Below are 21,939 nucleotides of genomic sequence, written 5' to 3' on the forward strand. Positions count from 1 at the left end.
ATTAAAGGAATGCTGGAATTAATACAATTAGAATTAATGATTAGAATAAACTAGGATTAGGAAAGAAAAGCATCTGAAAGAAAAGAGTTGTAAACTATGTTCAGAAAGATAATAAATTTCACTTGTTCCTCCAAGTCAAACTGGCTCCACCAAGGCTGGATGGGAATACGGCAAAGATGCAAAACTAACGTTAAAAATACTAAGGTATATATCCACCTTAAATCTTTAAGGGAATATAAATGTATTTACATTCACACACACACACACACACACACACAACGCATACCTATGGATTTTTTAATACTTACATGACCTATCTTTTTCATTCACTTGAAAAAAAGAGTAGAGAGAAAGTTATAAACAGAAATAGCTGGCACTCCAAGAAAAATATGGCTATAGTTAAAGTGTGAATCTGATCTTTCTTTGGATGGGAAAATGGAAAAAAAATCTAGTCATAAATTAGATTTGAGTCATGTTCCTTAGTAACATGGTTGCTGATTTTTCTCATATTGAAAGACATTCTTTCCACTTGATTTCTGTTTCAAATGGTTTACATCACCTTTGGACCACAAGGAAGAATAGCAGTGGTGTCCCATAGGGTCATATGTTTTTATTACATTTCTTATGAAAACCAAAGTAAATTATGCTGCCCAAAGTGACAGGTGGAATCCAAAGGGACTCACAGATTTATAGATAAAATCATCTAAGCTATAAATACACACATTTTTCTAAAACAAGGAGCAGGCATAAAAGGCAATGACTGGAATATGTGGAAGAAGGCAGCACAGAGAGTCAGCCATGAAATTAATTGCAGCAGAAATGGCAGAAAGAAGAACAGCAGGACAATAAAAAGGCCCCTTCCCTACGGGGCAGCCAAAGATTTAACGCAGAATGGTGGAGAAAGTATTGAACTGCAGCCCTGTGTAAGGATGAAGAGCGCATTAACTTACACATCTGATGACATCTTTAGAAAGAGAGGATATTATAATAATAATAAAAATATATTTAGTAAATCTGGCCATGATAATCGGGGGCTATATATCTTATACCTTTGAAATCTGATATGTGACCTTTGACCAAATTAATAACTTCTCTAAACAGTCTGGTCTGTCTCAGGCACATAGTCAAGGCTTTAGTTCAATGCTGAATCAGTAAAGAAAGCGTCGTTGTATGAAAACACCATTACCACACCTTGTGGCAAATGGTAGATGGAATGGCTTCAAACTAGAATTATTTCTCTTAAGGGTTACGTGACACAGCATAATAAAATTTGTGATGGTAGCCAAGGTTGAGGTCTAAATATAATAATCATCCTTGTAGCCATTCTTAGTGCTTCCAAGGGATTTTTAATTTTAATCATTTAAAGAGGGAAAGGAAAAAAGATTAAGTACAGTCATTGCTGAATAGTTTCTATTACTTTCATAAAAAAATTTAATACTAGCTTTTTAAAGCTCACTTGAGGTACTGCCTGTTTTCTCATTCAGTTAATAACTATCAATGAAATTTTGATATAAAGAATTTTAGACAGCAAAGCTGAAGCTGCCACGACTTTTCTTATTAACTTTCAGAGGCAACTGATTCTGGAAAACAAAGGCTACTACAAGAAGTACAAGCACAGAAACAAACACAAATATTTAAGGAGTGCCTACAAGTAGTGATTTTAATATATACTTGGCAGTATGTAAGGATTATAAGAGTTTTAATATTTCCTGAAATTAAATCACATGAAAAGAAGGAATTATTTAAAATACCAGAGTTCTGCCATTCATACCCATCATTTTAAGCTATATAAACAAAACAAATCAAATTCAATCATTCATCTGACAAATATTTACTGAGTACTTATCACACGCTGGATAATATTTTAGAAACCAGCAATATGGTAGAGAAGGAGAGAGTAAACTCCCGCTCTCATGAAACTTACAGTGTAAGGATGTAGGCAGAACATAAATAAATATAAATATGTCAGATACTGATAAATGCAGAGAAGAAGAAAAATGAGTTGGGGGTAAAATTGTAAATAAGTTGCTCAAGGAAGACCTCATTGAGAAAGAGATATTTGAGGAAATTGTATTTCATTTTATTTTATTATTATTTTTTTTCACCATGCCATGGGATCTTAGTTCCCTGACCACGGATCAAACTCAGGCCCCCCCCGGCAGTGAAAGCGCCAAGTTCTGACCACTGGACTGCCAGGGAACTCCCTTGAGGAATTTTAAATATCTCTTTAAAGGAGGAGAGAGCTAGCCATGTGGAAAACTGGGCAAGGTGAGGGTGGGAGGATTCCAAGGAGAAGAAATGACAAGCCCTGAGGCATTAGCATGCCTGGCTTTAATTAGAAAAATAGCAAACAAGGAATCAGATGGTTCAGGGCCTTTTCTGCTATGGCAAGGACTTATTTTTATTCTGCATGAAATGATAAGCCCTTGCAGGGTTCTGAGCAGAGAAATTACCTAACGTACAATCATTTTAGCTTCTGTGTTGAGAACAGACTAAAGGGCAACAAGGGAGGAACAACTCAAACTAGTCGGGAGACTGTTACCAACAATCAGGGAGAAGAGGTTCAGATAAGGGAAGTAACAATACAGACAACGAGCAATGGGATATATTTTGAAGTTAAAGCTAACAAGTTTTGCAAGTAGCACGGTACAGAGTGATAACTCCAGTGATTTTCATCTCAGGAACAGGAAGAATGGGCTGTCACTTACTGGGTGGGAAATACTGCAGCAAGAGTGAGGCGGGGTGGGTGGGAGGTCGGGAGTCCAGCTCCCCATGGGCTCCATAAGGCTCTTTCTTTCTAGTGCAGATCTGTATCACGGAGGAAGCAGACTATGATCCTGGAGTTCAGAGGAGAGGTACAGACTCCAAACACAGATTTCGGAGTCACAGATATAAAGATCAATGACCAGACGAGGTCACCAAGTAACGAGGAAAGCTCCAAGCCCTGGAGTAGGGTGAAGTATAGAGGTCAAGGGAATGAAAAGAAAGAAGCCAAGGGAAGTGTGAAGGAGCAACCAGTGAGGTAGAAGGAAAGCGAGGAGGGTGTGCTATTCTGGAAGCAGAGGGAAGAAAATCATGTACTAAAAATGTTCAGTGAACATATCCGGGCATAGAAATTATTTCTTATTCAGGATTATTTTCTTAACCTATATTCTCAGAGGTAGAATTACTAGGACCAACTGGTAAAATCATTGAAAAGGCAAATACTAGGGAAACAGACCTGTGGTACTCCATTGGAGCTGCTACTTAGTATCCAGGCTAATCAATCAATACTTTCTGAATTCAGTTTTCCACTGTTAATGAATTTACCTAACTGTAATCAAAGAGCTCCTATTAATTTTCAACAAAAGTACCATGACTAAAAAGTATCATGACTTTGACAACGGACTTCATAGAAGAGGTAACTGGTATCTATAACACTCATCTGATTTACATAAATTAAGTCACTTACTATTACTCTCAGTCCAATTTCCTGTTTCTTTCATTGCATTCACTATAAATTTCATTCTTTCATTTGCTTATTTGCTTATTTTCTTGTCTATTATCTGTCTCCTCTAATAGAGAAGCTATGTGAAAGGCAGGGGTTGTTTTTGTCCGATTCAGCCCCATATCCCCAGCACCAAACACAGTGCCTGGCTTTCAACAAATGAATGAATGAATCAAAACAATGAGAAATTTAAAATAGATTGACACGACATTCTTACTGGAGAGATCTAGCTTCTGTTAGGGCACAGTTGCCTGGGGCAACTCAATGGTTTGCTCCAATGGCCAATGTTTCCAAAGCAAAAATACTATGCAGAGGCTAGCATCTGTCTATCATCTGACTTAGAATATCAGGAATATGGTCCATCCTACAGATTCTAGCACCTGCCTTTATTACAAACCGTAAAACTTTTTTTCTGCTCAGTTTTCATCTTAATCTAACTATCACTGTGTTATGGCTCTCGGATCCCCCACTGTTGCCCAGGGGTTGCCTCAGCTACAGAGAGCACTACACCATAGGTCACGCTCTGTCTCAGGGTGACACACATCCAATGACTAACTGTTGTAGGAATAGAAAGGCTTGGCTATCTCAGCCCAACTGGGGACAATTCTGAAAAGCCACTGTAGTTGCAGAGTTCCCCATGGGGCCAGAGGAAGGTGTCTTGTGCTGCGTCCCAGCTCAGTTTTTCCCTGTGCCCATTCCTGCCGCCTGGGTACCCCTTCCACAGGGTAGGGCACTTCTTATAAACCTCTGAATAGTAAAGGGTCGTTTCAAAATATGTTTCCCAGGTAACCTAATCTGTGACAGACGGTACCAGGAGTGGTCTGAGAAAGCAGGTGATCAGATGGGGCTTTGGAGCTAGGTCACTAGCTGCCTGGCTGGCAAAGAGGAGCCCAACCCCAGTGGAACACACAGAACCCCTGGCACAAGGTGGCTATCCACCTGTTAAAGCTCTCACCAGAGGTAGGCTGGGATGGTATACCAGCAGAAGGGGAACAGTTTAGCCAGAATGATGTTTGAGAAACATAGGAGAAATAAAAACTATAAGGACAATGGAAAAAGAATATAAAAAGCTAAGGGCAATATATGTATAACTGATTTACTTTGCTGTACACCTGAAACTAACACAACATTGTAAATCAACTATACCCCGATAAAAAAAATTTTTTTTTTTTTTTAAAATGAATGCATTTGTAAATTGGAAGAAAAAAAAAAAGCTAAGGGCAAGTAACCACCAAGAAGAAAGCCAGAGGAACTCTCTGGTAGATACAAAAATGCTCTCAGATCTTGCAGCTTTTGGGCAAAGAAAGGTAACGGCCAGGAACAGGGATTAATCGTCAGAGAAGTCAAAAACTCCCTAACTTCCAGGCACAGAAGATGTGCTAAGTCAGGATCCTGACCGGAAAAGAACAGGATCCTGTCACATGGGATGAGATGTCTCGTTTGATGCCTCCCAAAATCCTGAATTCCCAGATTCCCCAGAACTTTCTGAACCCACAAAAGTGGCCTGCCCCTTCTTTTTTCGGGATGATGTAGGTAGAGGCTTCTCTCCCATAAGACAACCTGTGCCTCTGTAACCCCCCATCTGTCCACCGTCACCTCCTCTCCAGAAACTTTGGCCTATATAACTAGGGTTATATCACAATATAACCCACCTGGGATGTAAGACGCCTGATAAAGGAAAAAGAAAGAGGCTATTTATTTGAGAAAGGAACTGCAAGATCCAGCAAGTTTACATTAGCAAGGAGAGTACATCTAAGATTAAATTCTGAGGGTGTTTAATCAAAGGGGCTGGAATTTAAGATGAGATAAGGGAGAGTTTATTGATTTGAGGGCACTGTGCTGAGATGCAAGATTTACAACCAGCAAGAATCTCAGGAGACGGTACAAACTGGCTACTAGGATGGTTCCTAAAAACAGGGGCAAAGTAACAGCTCATGTAATGCTGAAATGCTAAGAATGCAGGGGCAGATGGCAGAAGAGGGGAGTACAGGCTCAGAGAGTGCATTCTGGGGTGCACATGCTACATAAGGCCAGAACCCCACTGGATGGTGATGTTGCCTGGGAAGGTCCAGAAAACATACCACTTACCAAAGCCATGAGGAATGCATTAGTAAGAAGACATCTACATTACTAGGTTCTGCGTGGTGGCTCTCTTCTGAAGGTCAGAAGTGACAGAGGAAAGGTTTTTATGGAACCAGGCTCATTAACAGCAATGGGGATAATAGAACCAGACGAGGACCGGAAGCCACCAGAATCCAGGTAGGTACAATCATCCTGAGAGTGGCAAGGTTGGTGTGCAGGGGGTGCTGACCCACAGTTATTGACCTAATTCATAGAGTATGGCATCCCTAGAGACAAAATAAGAAGCTAATGAGGCTACTATTCAATAGGTACATTCAAAAGAAATCAAAGACGTATGAACACAAAGCTGAGGGTAGCTGCCCCAACGAAGTCCCAATCACATGCTCAGTTTCCAAACCTTTGCTAATTTTTGGACTCACTGATGGAAGAAGAAGCCTAGTCTCCAGAAGGAAGGATCTTGCAACACCATGGCCAGAATACAAGACAGGGCTTCCCTGGTGGCACAGTGGTTGAGAGTCCGTCTGCCAATGCAGGAGACACGGGTTCATGCCCCAGTCCGGGAAGATCCCACATGCCGCGGAGCGGCTGGGCCCGTGAGCCATGGCCGCTGAGCCTGCGCTCCGCAGCAGGAGAGGCCACAACAGTGAGAGGCCCGCGTACCGCAAAAAAAAAAAAAAAAGAATACAAGATAATAATTCCCCCAATCCTTCCCCAAACGGACCTATAGCCCTTTATTCAAGCCACTGTGCACTGGGGACAGGGAATACCCAAACATTTTGAGGGCACAGAGTTGACAGTGATACCAGGAGACCTGAAGCATCAATATGCTGTCCCTCCACGTTAGAAGCGTATGGAGGCCCGTAATTAATGGTGCCCTGGCCAAGGTCTAGTTCATACTGGATCCACTGGGACCACAGACCCAGGCGGTGGTGATTTCCACAGTCCCCAAATATAGAACCAGGATAGACATATACTTGGCGACCGCCACAACACCCGTATCAGATCTCTGGCCTATGAGGTAAGATATATAATTACAGAGAAAGCCAAGAGGAAGAAGTTGCAACTGCCCCATCCCAACCCTGACAAGATAGTAAATTATAAAACCAACATAATGTTGCTTGGGGAGTGGGGAATGGAAATTAGTTTTCCTTAAGGGTCTAAATAGCATGCAGGGGTGGTCCCAAGGCTGTTGGCCGGTCGACGTTGCAGCTCAACTTCTCTTTTATCCACTTCTTTTTCTGTCCCCTCCCCCTCCAAAGGGGTTGATTCCAAGCATACTCCTTAATATCTCCATCTCAGAACCAGATTCCTGGCTAAGCCAACTTGTAACGGGCATTTTCTACCTTGAATGTAAGTTATATTTCCTTTTTAAATAATCTTGGGCTTATCTTCAGGACTACTCCCCAATTTAATTTGGTAGTACTAGGTTTCATTACTAGAAAACTTTTCCCAAAGTAGTGTCCTGCCAGGAAGTGTCTTTGAAAAGTCTGTGGGATTTTTCTCTGGGAAGAGCCCAGAAGTATAATTCCTGATTTACAGGTGGTCTCTGCATTTTAAATTATTGTTGACTCTTGTCAAACCCCATTTCCTTATTATAGATCCTAGGTAACCTCTCAAACCAACACTCAAAAAACAACAACAACAGCTTTTCTGATTCTAGACTGACACAGCTTATTCAAAATTAGCTTTTCATCTGGAAAGCTTTTCATTGATTATGGAAATATTCTTTTTATTTAACAGCATTTAAGTATATAGGCCATACACGCTAAGTTCATAACTTGTCTTAACAGCTTCTTTGTAAGTATATTTAAGTTATCGATATGAAGATAGATTTTATTTACACAAACAGAAAATAAAAACAAATAAGTTGAGAATTTCCCTTTCTTTCATATAGCCTTGCAGTATTCTCTATACAATCTCTTGATTAATGTTGCTACCTATAAAGTTACACATAATTTCAAATACTTACATAAATTTTACAGGGTAAAGAATTTAAACATGAAAAACTGCTATCAATTAACTGTACCATGAAATCTTGAACTTAAACTGTAGAGTTTCTCAACTATTTCTATGAGTAAGTGTAGTTTATTATAAGTTTAAGTTAATAAATAATAACAAATAAATCAGTAGTAGTCCATACTAATGGCAAACAAGTAGTCCATACTAATTGGCAAATATACTCTGCACAAAATCTTGGGTAATAAGAGATTCAAAATATTCTAAATACTGTGCAAGCTGATGAAAGCATTTTCGGCTGTTGAATTCAACTTCTTAAAATTAAACCTTGTAATAAAAAAAAAACGAGAAGTATGTCTATAGTTACAATTGATTCTAGTGATGAGTTCATTTCTATGAAAAACCAAAGCAACATATATGTTTTTAAATAGTACATGGTTTCTGCGGCTATACAGAAACAAATGGGATGACTGTTAGTGTGACAAAATTCTCTCAGAACTTATTACTAAATTATGGCAGAAGTCTCTACCTTGAAGGAAAAAAACTGGAAAATTTTACAGTAGCCCTGGGTCCACAATTAAATGCTACCTAGACCAGGTGAAATATTGTACTGCATCTTAACCAAATACAGTCGATTTAATCAGAGATTCATGGATCTTGCTCCATTCTGGACCCTGTGGATTGTACTAACTCATGCTCACTTCTTCCTCTGCTTCTCCTACCACAAGAGTCAGATTCACCCACAAAGATGACGGAAGACCAGATTTTATCAGCAGCCAGAAACAAAGTACAGACTGCCAATAATCATGAAAAGGCTTGCTCAGGTAATTTAGTCACTAGCCACTGCCTCATTCACCATAATCATGCCTCCCAAACAACAGAATCTGAAGATTCTTGTAAGAAAAAAGTATCTTCCGGGATAGAAACAGAGACAACTTTTGGTCGGGGAGACACATGAGATTATCATTTGGCCAGCAATAGTTATGAGGAGATATGTATATTTCATTCAAATCACTTCTAGTTATTAAACATACTGCACCATACTTGGATATTTTTACAGTTTATTATGTTATCTTTAAGTTTTTGAAATTTAACTTAAAAATAGATAAAATAAAGATTATACGTACTTGGAAGAAACTGCCTCCATGAATTCATCCAAAAAATCATCATATTCAGGACCCCTCACCCTCCTCTGCCGTAGTCCAATGTACAATGGATCTTTAAGTAACTCCTATTCGCAAAAAAGTTACCGTAAGTATAGAAATAACTAAAAGCAAGTCGTTTACTCTTTCTGAGTGAACCTCAGTTTTCTCATCTGTACAAAAAGGATAGAAATGGAAATAAAATCTAGCTATACTGATTCAGAATTAACCTACAGAGTTATTATTTAGTATTATATGTAATATAGCTACAGTGCTTATAAATAAGAATATGAAATATAATTACTAAACATTTAAAAGATTCTTATGTTTTTACTGTTATTCTTATGTCTTATTCTAGAGGAAAGAAAAGGTATTAAAATTTCTCAGTTGTGTAAAATTCAAAAGGCAAAGTTCATCACATAGAAAAATAATACTGAGATTTGAAGTATCATATTAGCTTAGGAAATGGAAAGATAGCAATTCCTATCTTAGATTTTTTCTAAAACTGATACACACACACACACACATATATATATCAGGCAACACTACTCTGTTTAAGCTTTAGAATAGGTAATTTTTTAATAGAATCAGTTTTTAATTGAGGTATAATTTATATACAGTAATATGTACCCATTTATAACAAAAGCTCCCAGTAAACTAGGAATAGAAAGGAAATTCCTCAAATTAATAAAGGGCATCTGTGAAAAACCCACAACAAACAACATATTTAACAGTGAAAGACTGAATGCTATTCCCCTAAAACTGGAAACAAGACAAGGATAATCTAGTCTCATCACTTCTATTCAACACTATGCATACTAGAGATCCTAGCCATTAAAATTAGGCAAGAAAAAGAAGAAAACAGGACTAAGGATTGGAAAGGAAGAAGTAAACTGTTTCTATTTGTACACACATGACCATGTACATGGGAAATGCTAAGGAATCTATCAAAAAATTCACTAGAAATAATACATGAATTTAACATGATTGTAGGATATAAGGTCAATTTACACAAATCAAATGTATATCTATATACTAGCAATGAATAGTTGAAAATGAAATAAAATACACAACTCCACTTACAATAGCATTCCAGAACATAAAATTCATAGGGACAAATTTAACAAAACATGTGGAAGGCCTATATACTGGAAACCACAAAATACTGCTGAAAGAAATTACAAAGACAAACTTTTTACAGCCTGGGAAAAATGGCAATCTGTTTGACATAATAGTGAAACAACTGACAACACTGCCACCTTCAGTAACCTAGAATAGAGAAGAATGTACCTTACGCACTTGTGAATCTGACTAAAAAGATTTCCAGGCAGAATGCTGAATGCATAAACTGGCTGTGTGCTAAGGTTAAAACGGACATGAACTAAAGAAGGAAATGTTCAGCTTGTGAGCAACATTTAAACAGAATATAGAGGACACAAGACTTGCCTGCAAAAGATTTCCAAAGTAAAATAAGGCCTGTGGTCAAAGAACAAATTAAGTGCGTGGTTGTAATAACTCTTTTGAAAGCTTCTGAATGATTTAAAGTGGAGCCTAGGAGACCATTTTGCCTAGTTCAGTGGAACTGGTACCACAGCACTCTGATATGTCAACCAATAATAGGGAGAAGGTCTATTTTGAAAAGAATTGTGAGTAGGGCCTCTATCTAATGTAGTAGACTATAATCTGATATACAGAAAGCCGAAAAGAAATTTTTAAAGGTACTGTACTACTTGGATTAATTGACACAGAGACACTTCAAAACGAAAATACTTCACTGGATCCTCCACTTTCCACAGGCAGGAAGCAGGCTGAGAGAGCCATTCTGATGCAATGGGGCCATTTCTTATGGAACAGGAAGACTATCTCAGAGGACAGAGCCAAGAGCCCAGACAGAAGAGCCAAAAGCCTAGGAGAACAATGAACTACAGAACCACTCTGAAGAAGAAGAACTGGGACTATTCAAAGAACATTCCCTGCTCCTCAAGTAGGTGGCCTGGCAACATACGTCCACTGGGAATTCAGAATTGCTATGAACCACTTACAGCCATATGACTCCTATTCCTGCCATTCTGAAAGGGAGTGTTGACTGCAGTCATTCTGTCCCTGCCTCACCACTGTATGCTTGGTACGTGGGAACATACAGGAGGAGCCACATCAAGGAGTAAAACACGAGGGTCTTCATTTGCATCTAGACCTGATTTAGATGACAGGATCCTGAACTGTGGGCCTGCTGTTTTTCCTGGGATGACATTTTTGGAAACCTAGGATGGAGATGAGCATATTTTACATGTGGAATGTGAACAATGTGTGAAGGGTGAGAATCTCTATGGAGAAAGGCTAAGCTGTCCCAGGAAGTCCAGCCTCCCTAGCCATCCCAGGGAATCAAGAACATTAATAAAACAGCAATTATTCTAAGTCACTAGGTTTGGAGGTGGTTTATAGATAAATGATATGGTTTTGCAGGTGTGGCTATGTTGTTAAGAAGGTTGAACCATCTGAATCACCTAAGTTGGAATTTGCTTACAGACAACAGAAACTATAGCCCAGTTCACACGTCTTGCCCTAGTGTAAGTACTAATAGTATCCTCTTTCATCGTGAAAGTGCCTTGGTTTGGCCAATACATTATGTGGTCGTCCCACTTATAATGTACTGCACAACAATGAGTTAAGGCTTTCTGGCTAGCTGGAAGTTAACATATCAAATCGTATAAATGTATTTCACAGGAAATGTAAAATCTGAAACAGTGCTGTTGTAAAGCCCAGCTGTTCCTTGAGGCCTAAAAACGTTAAACAATCTACTGGCAGGCTTCTGAACAGTTGATGTTGAAGTGCCAATGAGCTACTAATGGCTGCCAGAATTAAAATACTTCCTCCATGTCTGGGACAGAGCTGGACTCTTCTAAAACGGGAATTAGAAAAAGAACACAATGGAGAAAAGATGTTACATGTTTCCCTTCTCTTTCCTCTCATTCTTTCCCATGCTAGTAATTAAAGTATATTAAAGTCTGCTACAGTGAAGAGTCAATTATGAAGATTTATGAACAAGATAAAGCTTTTGAATTAAGTCAGGAAGTTATAAAATTCTTCCAGTCATAATGTCTCTGTCAAAAATTACTCTTTTTTAAAAATTTCAAGATAATTAAAGCTTTAATAATGAGTGCATTCTTGGAGATCTGGCTGACAAAAAAATAACACCTACAAAAAGCAATTTAACAAGATTACCCAGTTGTGATTAATAGCACCATAGACCAAGTAGCCTGGCACAGAAGTGACATTAATTCATTGGATTAAAAACTTCTCACAGCCAAGAGTAAACACTTAATAGATCTTTGTTGGAAAATAAATGAAAGACTTGGTATTAAGCAAACACTTTAAAAAGATTAGACCTTCTTTAACAAGAGGTGTCACATGCAATGCATTTGTTGTCACTGAAGACTTACAAAGACTTAGAAGCATGTGAGAAGGAAAAAACTTAGGCTTTGAAAGAAAGGACAAAAGCATATGGAAACATAAGAGAGTTTCATAAAGGAGATAAGGAGGGTATATATATTGGTAAAATTAATTATCATATTTCTTAGCACCGCCTCAACTCTGGAACCTTGGGAATTTTTATTTGAAGTTAATAGTAATCACTATCAACTTTTACCTTGTTCATAGCTCTCATTTCTACCATTCCAGTCTAAAGTTTCTGAGAAATAAAAAATATTTTCTCAATATTCTAAAGTTTTTCAAAATCATTACAAAAAGCAGTACTTCCTATCAGAAAATTTGAGAGCACTGAAATGTAAAATCAAAAACAAAGAAAACCAATAAGCTCTACCCATTCAGAACTACCCCACCACTAGCACCTTGATGCATATTCTTCTATGTCCTTTTCTTTACAACTATGCCTGTATAATATTATCTGTCCAAATTGGGGACAATATCATAGACTGTTTTATAACCCCTTTTCACATAGGAATATATTGTGGAAAGTTTTCACATAACTCACTAGATGAACATTGTTTTTTTAACATCTTTATTGGAGTACAATTGCCCTACAATGGTGTGTTAGTTTCTGCTCCACAACAAAGTGAATCAGCCACACACATACACACGTTCCCATATCTCCTCCTCCCTGAGTCTCCCTCCCTCCCACCCTCCCCAACCCACCCCTCCAGGCGGTCACAAAGCACCAAGCTGGTCTCCCTGTGCCATGCGGCTGCTTCCCACTAGCTATCTATTTTACGTTTGGTAGTGTATATATCTCCATGCCACTCTCTCGCTTTGTCACAGCTTACCCTTCCCCCTCCCCATATCCTCAAGTCCATTCTCTAGTAGGTCTGTGTCTTTATTCCTGTTTTACCCCTAGGTTCTTCATGACATTTTTTTTTCTTAAATTCCATATATATGTGTTAGCATACGGTATTTGTCTTTCTCTTTCTGATTTACTTCACTCTGTATGACAGACTCTAGGTCCATCCACCTCATTACAAATAGCTCAATTTCGTTTCTTTTTATGGCTGAGTAATATTGCACTGTATATATGTGCCACATCTTCTTTATCCATTCATCCGATGATGGACACTTAGGTTGTTTCCATCTCCGGGCTACTGTAGATAGAGCTGCAATGAACATTTTGGTACATGACTCTTTTTGAATTGTGGTTTTCTCAGGGTATATGCCCAGTAGTGGGATTGCTGGGTCATATGGTAGTTCTATTTGTAGTTTTTTAAGGAACCTCCATACTGTTCTCCATAGTGGCTGTACCAATTCACATTCCCACCAACAGTGCAAGAGGGTTCCCTTTTCTCCACACCCTCTCCAGCATTTATTGTTTCTAGATTTTTTGATGATGGCCATTCTGACTGGTGTGAGATGATAGCTCATTGTAGTTTTGATTTGCATTTCTCTAATGATTAATGATGTTGAGCATTCTTTCATGTGTTTGTTGGCAGTCTGCAGACGAACATTTTTAAAATGTGTGATCTGTATTGGAACTCTGCCCTTCTAGAGAGGATGAACAAATCAACAATCCCCCACCCCCCCAGTGACATATAATAAATATGTTTATTTTGTTGCAACCAAAGGAACAGTATTATCTTTCCACACATATATGTGTGTGTGTGTGTGTATATCTGAAGTATACATGTAAAATATATAATAAATAAAATATACAGTAAAGTTAAAAATATATAAATATATTTAAATATAATGTTATCAAGTAGTATTCATTTATATTTCTTTTCTAATGTCATTAAACATTTTTCATAAGTTTACTGACCATTTTCATTTCTTCATTTTTAAATTATCTGTGACCACTTAGGCAATTTGTATATTTCACATTTAACATTTTCTCACTGAATTGAAACTGTTCTTTGAATACTAAGAACATTTTAAATCTTTATCTGCCACAAATGTTACGAATATTTCCCATTTCAGCATTTATTTTTAAATTACATTTATAATATACAGATAATCATACTCTATGCTGCTAGTTACTCATTATTTGCATATGAAAAACCAAATTCTGTAAAGAAATAATATAAACTTTTTGCTGTTTTGCTAGTTCATGTCATCAATATGATTAAGCAATGTAACTGCCAATGCTCAGCCAAGAGTCTCAAGCAATACTTAAAATGTCAGCATGCATATGAACTGGCATGAATGTTAACAAGCAGTGGAAATAAAAATGATTAAAATTTGACTGTGGTTCAGTAAGTCTGGAGTGGAGCCCAGCATTCTGCATTTTTAACACATGCCCCCAGTAATTCTGAACTGGGTTCGTTCATGGAACGTATATTGAGAACCACTCGTTTCAACCTTAAATTATTAAGTTAAAATAAAATTATTCTACTTCCCCGAAAGTTCCTGTCTCAGGTAAATTTTTTTCTATTTTCGTTTATATAATGGGTATTTCTGAAATATATCACAAACTTCAAGGAGTTCCTGAGACTTAGCAGCGCATATAAAACCAAACTGTAGACCCCATTCTCTTTCCCAAGACATTGGTGTTGTGCCTCAGAAAACAGATGAATAAATCCTTGATATAATCCTAATTTAGAGAGGGTGAGGTAAGAGGAGACAATGAAAAAGTAAGCATGTGACAATACACACCAAGCTGGGAAATGAGGGATTACCTTCTCTCCTCTGGCTTTACTATACAATATAACGATTAGTACTCATTCAAATGCAGGATCACTTGACTGAGATGGCAAGCAATCCCCATAATATGAAAGGACAAAGATAAAAAGTGAGGGGGGGAGCTTCCCTGGTGGCGCAGTGGTTGAGAGTCCGCCTGCCAATGCAGGGGACACGGGTTCGTGCCCCGGTCCGGGAAGATCCCACATGCCGCGGAGCGGCTGCGCCCGTGAGCCATGGTCGCTGAGCCTGCGCGTCCGGAGTCTGTGCTCCGCAACGAGACAGGCCACAACAGTGAGAGGCCCGTGTACAGCAAAAAAATAAAAAAATAAGTGAGGGGGGTTGAGGGAGAAATGCTGACAACCTAGCTGGGACCATGTGGCAGGCAGAATAATGACATGCCCCTCCCCACAAACCTATAAATACATTACCTTTTGTGGCATAAGAAACTTTGCAGATGTGATTAAAGGTCAGTCCTTAAAAGCGAAAAACCTTTTCTGGCTGTAGTCAGAGAAAGAAATGGGATGACAGAAACAGGGTCAGAGAGACACTACATTGCTGGCTTTGAAAACAGATGAAGGGGACCATGAACCAAGGACTGGAGGCATTTCTCTAGAAGCTGGAAAAGACAAGGGTGTGGAACTCAGCCCTGCTGACATCTTTTATGATTTTAGCCTGTTGAGACTTGTGTCAGGCTTGTGACCTACAGAACTATAAGGTAATATATTTGTGCTATTTTAAGCCGCTCAGTTTGTAGTAATTTGTCATGGTAGCAATGGAAACCTAGTACCAGTCACATTCTAGTGCCAACAATGACTTCTGTACAAGTGCTGAAAGATACAGAAAAATCTATAAGGTTTTTCTTTTGCTCAGTTTCTCCCCAACACAGCTGCTTCATGCCAAACATGAAGAGCATTTTCTAGAACAAAAGGGGAACCTCCTCAACAGGAAGAGGCTTCAACTTTGTGACTTTAAGTTCCAATAAGGATTCCAGATCTAGATACACTGTACACATGAACTGAAGGCCAGACTAAACATAAAGCTAGAATCAGAAAAGCTGAGACCCAGAGCAGCAGTTTAATAAACAGAGACTGACTATGTAGAGACAATATTCTCCCACTCACACTGCCCATGCCCTCTTGAAGACCAACCATGTGTTACGGGCTCAACTGTGCGCCTCCAAAATTCATACGTTCAAGTCCTAATCCCAGTATTTCAGAATATGACTGTATTTGCAGACAGCGTCTTTAAAAAGGTAATTAAATTAAATGGGGTCACTAGGGTGGGCCCTAATCCAACATAACTGGTGCTCTCCTAAGAAAAAATTAGGACACAGATGCAGAGACAAAATACCACTGAAGGAAGACAAGCCAAGGAGAGAGAGCTTAGAAGAAACTGACTCTGCTGACACGTTGATCATGGACTTCTAGCCTTCAGAACTATGAAAAAATAAATTTCTATTGGCTAAGCCACCCAGTTTATGGTACTGTTACAGCAGCCCAAGCAAACATACACCATGTGATACACATAGCAGTTTTTAAGACTGGAGGGGGCAAAAGGAACATTTACTCACATCTTTAGTAAAATATCAAACTTTGATATGGGTCCCTTACTTAAGAAAAGATAAATGATAAACATAACTTCTATGAAAAGATTCGGCAACAACAGAAAAAAAAAGCAAGTATAGAATGCTTTTAAGAGACAAAGACAATTTATTTCAGGTAAAAGATAACTTTTATATAGCAACTGCTTCACAAGGAAATTAAAGAAAACGTGGACTATGAAATAACAGATGAAAGGTAAGATAAAAACACAAACATCCTACCTAAATAAATGTTCTGCGTTATTAACTTAAAGAATAAGAGTATTTTGGGGGCAAGTACTTCTGTGGCTCAGTTCCAGCGTCTCTGTTCTTTAAATTTCTTTTAGCTGTAAGCTGCAGGGATTGAAGAAGGCAGGCAAGTGTGGTTTAACAGCCAGTGAGGACTGTCCTATCAATCAGCTGCTAATTCCTCGTCTACTTTCATTACTACTCAATATAGGTGTTTATGATAAAAAGGGAAAACATTTGTAATTTATAAAAAAGGGATCTAGCCTTCATGAAACTTTGATAAGTTATTCTGGCTAAGAAACTAACTGTTGTTAGCAATTGCTTTTGTATTTTTATTATGAAGTGTTAAAACTGGACGGAGGTTCACAAAAGGGATGAGATTAAAAATTACGACTACAGGACATTTTGACTACAAGGGGTTTTTCACAAGTGAAAGTGGAATACAGAGTGGCAACATAGAAACTACATGACATGTCACACAAACCCGTCATTCTGCCATATTTCAGTGAATTCAGTTTTCTTTTTGTCTTCTCAGTACAGTAGCAGTGCAAGCATAAAGAGAATAAAGTGTCGAGAGGTGGCCAAGATAGGGGAGTAGGAAGACCCTAAACTTACCTCCTCCCACAGACACAACAAAATAACAACTCCTTATAGAACAAGTATCTAAGAGAAAGGCCTGAAGACTAACCAAAAAGATTTTCCACAAGTAAAGACATAAAGAAGAAATCACAATGAGATGGGTGGGAGGCAGAGATGACAGAGTCAGGACCCACACTCTTAGGTCAGCCACCCACAAACAGGAGGGATATCACAATCAGAGGTTCTCCCCAAGGAGCGAGGGGTCTCAGCCCACGTCACGCTCCCCAGCCCAGGAGTCCTGCACTGGGAAGATGAGCCCCCAGAATATCTGGCTTTGAAAACCAGTGGGGCTTCTCTTTGGGAGAGCTGGAGGACTGTAGGAAACAGAGACTTGGCTCCTAAAAAGTATAAGCAAAATCTCACACCCACAGAGGCAGGGGCCTGGGTCCAACATGCTTGCTGATCTTAGAGAGCCACCAAAAGATGCAGGAAGCAACTGGAACTGCCCTCGGAGAAAGAAATAGTGGCAACAGGCATTTTGAGGAGCTCATTCTACTATGATAATACTGGCTCTAGCAAAGCACCATTCTGAAATCTTCCCTCTAGCCTCTTAGCACCAGGGTCCAGGCCCCATACTCCAGCAGGCCAGCATCGGTCCCAGGCTCCCCAGCTGCACAAAGAGCCATGCAGGGACCCAGCCTCACCCACCAGCAGACTGGCAACAGACCCACGCCACCCTAGGTCACACAGCCAAACACACAGGAAGCCTACCCTCCCATCCAGTTGGCCCACAGCCACCTCAGGAGGCATGGCCTCACAGTCAACCAAGACGGAAACCAGCCCTGCCTACCAGCATGCCCAGAGTAGTTGGCCCTGCCAAAACAGAAGGATGCACACAGCCCACACAGGGCGTACCCCTAGAACATTTGGCTCTGAGAGAAGAGTGCTACTGGGCCCCATAGGACATCTACATAAGGCCACTTCTCCAACACTGGGAAACGTAACCAGTCTACCTACCACATAGAAAAAAACACAAGAATTAGGCAAAACAAGGAAACAGAAGAATTTGTTCCAAATGAAGGAATAAGCCATAACCTCAAAAAAAAGAACGAAATAAAATGGAGATAAGCAATACATCCAATAAATAGTTCAAGGTGATGATCATAAATATGCTCACCAAATTTGGTAGAAAGATGGATGAATACAGTGAGAATTTCAACAGAGTTCAAAAATATAAAAATAAAAAGAAGAACCAAACAGAGCTGAAGAATATAATAACTGAAATAAAAATACACTAAAGGGGGCTTCCCTGGTGGTGCAGTGGTTGAGAGTCCACCTGCCGATGCAGGGGACACGGGTTCGTGCCCCGGTCCGGGAAGATCCCTCATGCCGTAGAGCGGCTGGGCCCATGAGCCATGGCCGCTGAGCCTGCGCGTCCAGAGCCTGTGCTCCACAATGGGAGAGGCCACAACAGTGAGAGGCCCGTGTACCGCAAAAAAAAATACACTAAAGGAATCAATGGCAGATTACATGATAAAGAGCAATGAATGGATTGGTGAACTGGAAGAGAGAGTAGTGGAAATTAACCAAGATGAACAGAAAAAAGAATTGTAAAAAATAAGGACAGATTAAGAGATCTCTGCAACAACATGAAGCATACTAACATTCACATTACAGAGGTCCCAAAAGAAGAGAGAGAAAGGGGCAGACAATTTATTTGGAGAAATAATAGCTGAAAACTATCCTAACCTTGGGAAGAAAACAGACATCCAGGTCCAAGAAGCACAGAGAGTCCCAAAGGAGATGAACCCAAAGAGATCCACACCAAGACACATTATAATTAAAATGGCAAAAATTAAAGATAAAGAGAGAATCCTAAAAGCAGCTAGAGAAAAGCAACTTGTTACGTACAAGGGAACTCCCATAAGACTATCAGCTGAGTTTTCAGTAGAAACTTTCTAGGTCAGAGGGAGTGGCACAATACGTTCAAAGTGTTGAAAGGAAAAACCCTATAACCAAGAATACTCCACCCAGCAAGGTTACCATCCAGATTTGAAGGAGTGATGAAAAGCTTTACAGACAAGCACAAGATAAAAGAGTTCAGCACCACTAAACCGGCTATATAAAAAATGTTAAAGGGACTTCTCTAAGTGAAAAAGAAAAAGTTAAACTAGAAATATGGAAATTACAAAAAGCAAAATCTCACTGGTAAAGGCAAACATACAGTAAAGGTAATGGACCAACTACTTATACAGCTAGTAGAAAGGTTAAAAGAAAAAAGTAGTAAAATCATCTATATCTAACATAAGTAGTTAAGGAATACACAAAAGAAAAAGATGTAAAATATGACATTAGACATAAATGGTGGGGGAAGGGATGAGTAAAAATGTAGGGCTGTTAGAATGCATTCAAACTTACGAGATCATCAACTTAAAACAGACACCTATATGTAAGGTTGCTATATATGAACCTCATATAACCACAAACAAAAAAACTATAATAGATACACGAAAAATAAAGAGAAAGGAATCCAAACTTAACATTAAAGATACCATCAAATCACAAGACAAAAAAAGAGGAACAGAGAAAAACTATAAAAACAACCAAAAAGCATTGGCTTTTTTTTTTTTTTTTTTTTTGCGGCACACAGGCCTCTAACTGCTGTGGCCTCTCCCATTGCGGAGCACAGGCTCCGGACGTGCAGGCCCAGCGGCCATGGCTCATGGCCCCAGCCGCTCTGCGGCATGCGGGATCCTCCCGGACTGGGGCACAAACCCGCGTCCCCTGCATTGGCAGGCGGACTCTCAACCACTGCACCACCAGGGAAGCCCTAAGCATTGGCATTTTAAAATGCCAATAAGTATATACTTATCAACAATTATTGTTGAGGTAAATTAATTAAATGCTCAAATCAAAGACATAAAGTGGCTGAATAGATTTAAAAAAAAAAAAAAGAACCATATATATGCTGCCTAAAACAGATTCACTACAGATAGAAAAACAGACAGACTGTAAGGGATGGGATGAAAAAAAGAATTCTATGAAAAAGCTTGGATAGCAACAATTATATAAGACAAAATAGACTTAAAGACTATAACAAGACATAAAGCACATTACATAATGATAAAGGGATCGATCAAAGATGAATATATAACAATTAAAAATATATATGACCCAACATAGGGGCACTTAAATACATAAAACAAGTATTAACAACATAAAGAGAGAAAGTGACAGTAATACAATAATGGTAGGCACTTTAACACCCCACTTACATTAATGAACATATCATCTACACAGAAAAACAAGAAGGAAACACTGGCCTTAAATGACACATTAGACCAGATGGACTTAATAGATTTATAAAACATTCCATCCAAAAACAGCATAATACACATTCTTTTCAAGTGCACATGGAACATTCTCAGGACAGATCACGTTAGACCACAAAACGAGGCTCAGTAAATTTTAAAAAACTGAAATCATATCAAGCATCTTTTCTAACCACAATGCTCTAAGACCAGGAATCAACTACAAGGAAAAAAAGAGCAAAAACCACAAACGCGTGGAGGCTAAACAATATGCTACTAAACAACCAATGGATTACTGAAGAAATCAAAGAGGAAACCAGAAAATACCTGGAGACAAATGAAAATGAAAACACAAATGATCCAAAATCTATGGGATGCAGAAAAGCAGTTCTCAGATGGAAGTTTATATTGATATAAGCTTCCCTCAGGAAACAAGAAAAATCTCTAACAAACAACCCAAACTTACACCCAAAGGAGCTACAAAAGGACAAACAAAACTCAAACTTAGTGGGAGGAAAGAAATCATAAAGGTCAGAGCAGAAATAAATAAAATAGAAACTTAAAAAAGAAATAAAGAAAGAAAAGAAGAGATCAATGAAACTAAGAACTGGTTCTTTGAAAAGATAAACAAAATTGATAAACCTTTAGCCAGGCTCCTCACGAAAAAAAAGGGAGAAGGCCCAAATCAATAAAATCGGAAATGAAAAAGGAGAAATTATAACCAACACTGCAGCAATACAGAGGATCATAGGAGACTATGACAAACAAATAAAATGGACAACCTAGAAGAAATGAACAAATTCCTAGAAATGTACACTCTCCCAAGACTAAACCAGGAGGAAGTAGAAAATGTAAACAGACCTATTACCAGTAATGAAATTGAATCAGTAATTTTAAAAATCCCACCAAGATCAAATGGCTTCTATGATGAATTCTACCAAACATTTAGAAAATACTGAACACCATTCCTTCTCAAACTATTCCAAAAAACTACAGAGGAAGGCACACTTCCAAACTCCATCTACAAGGCCAGCATCAGCCTGATACCAAAATCAGATGAAGACATCACAAAAAAAAAAAAATCACAGGCCAATGTCACTGATGAACACAGAAGCAAAAATCCTCAAAAAAATGCTATCAAACCAAACCCAACAATACAGTAAAAGGATCGTACACCATGATCAAGTGGGATTTATCCCAGGGATGCAAGGATTCTTCAATATTTGCAAATCAATCAGTGTGATACATCACATTACCAAACTGAAGAATAAAGACCACATAATCATCTCAATAGATGCAGAAAAAGCTTTTGACAAAATTCAACACCTATTTATGCTAAAAATCTCTCCAAAAATGGGCATACAGGGAACTTACCTCAACATAATAAAGGCCATATATGACAAACCCACAGCTAACATCATTCTCAGTGGT

General features: G+C 38.7%; 1 protein-coding gene across 1 annotated transcript in view; it reads right to left on the minus strand.

Moving 5' to 3' along the window:
- The window catches only part of ME1 (malic enzyme 1), a 189,657-nt gene that overhangs the window by 89,065 nt on the left and 78,653 nt on the right, over window positions 1–21,939 (minus strand). Inside the window, exon 6 of the mRNA XM_029223996.1 lies at window positions 8,653–8,756. Coding sequence (XP_029079829.1) covers window positions 8,653–8,756 — 104 coding nt within the window. The remainder of the gene's footprint in view (window positions 1–8,652; window positions 8,757–21,939) is intronic.

Source organism: Monodon monoceros, unplaced genomic scaffold (assembly GCF_005190385.1).
Source record: "Monodon monoceros isolate NGI ecotype Baffin Bay Population unplaced genomic scaffold, NGI_Narwhal_1 Super_Scaffold_15, whole genome shotgun sequence".
Lineage (NCBI taxonomy): Eukaryota > Metazoa > Chordata > Mammalia > Artiodactyla > Monodontidae > Monodon > Monodon monoceros.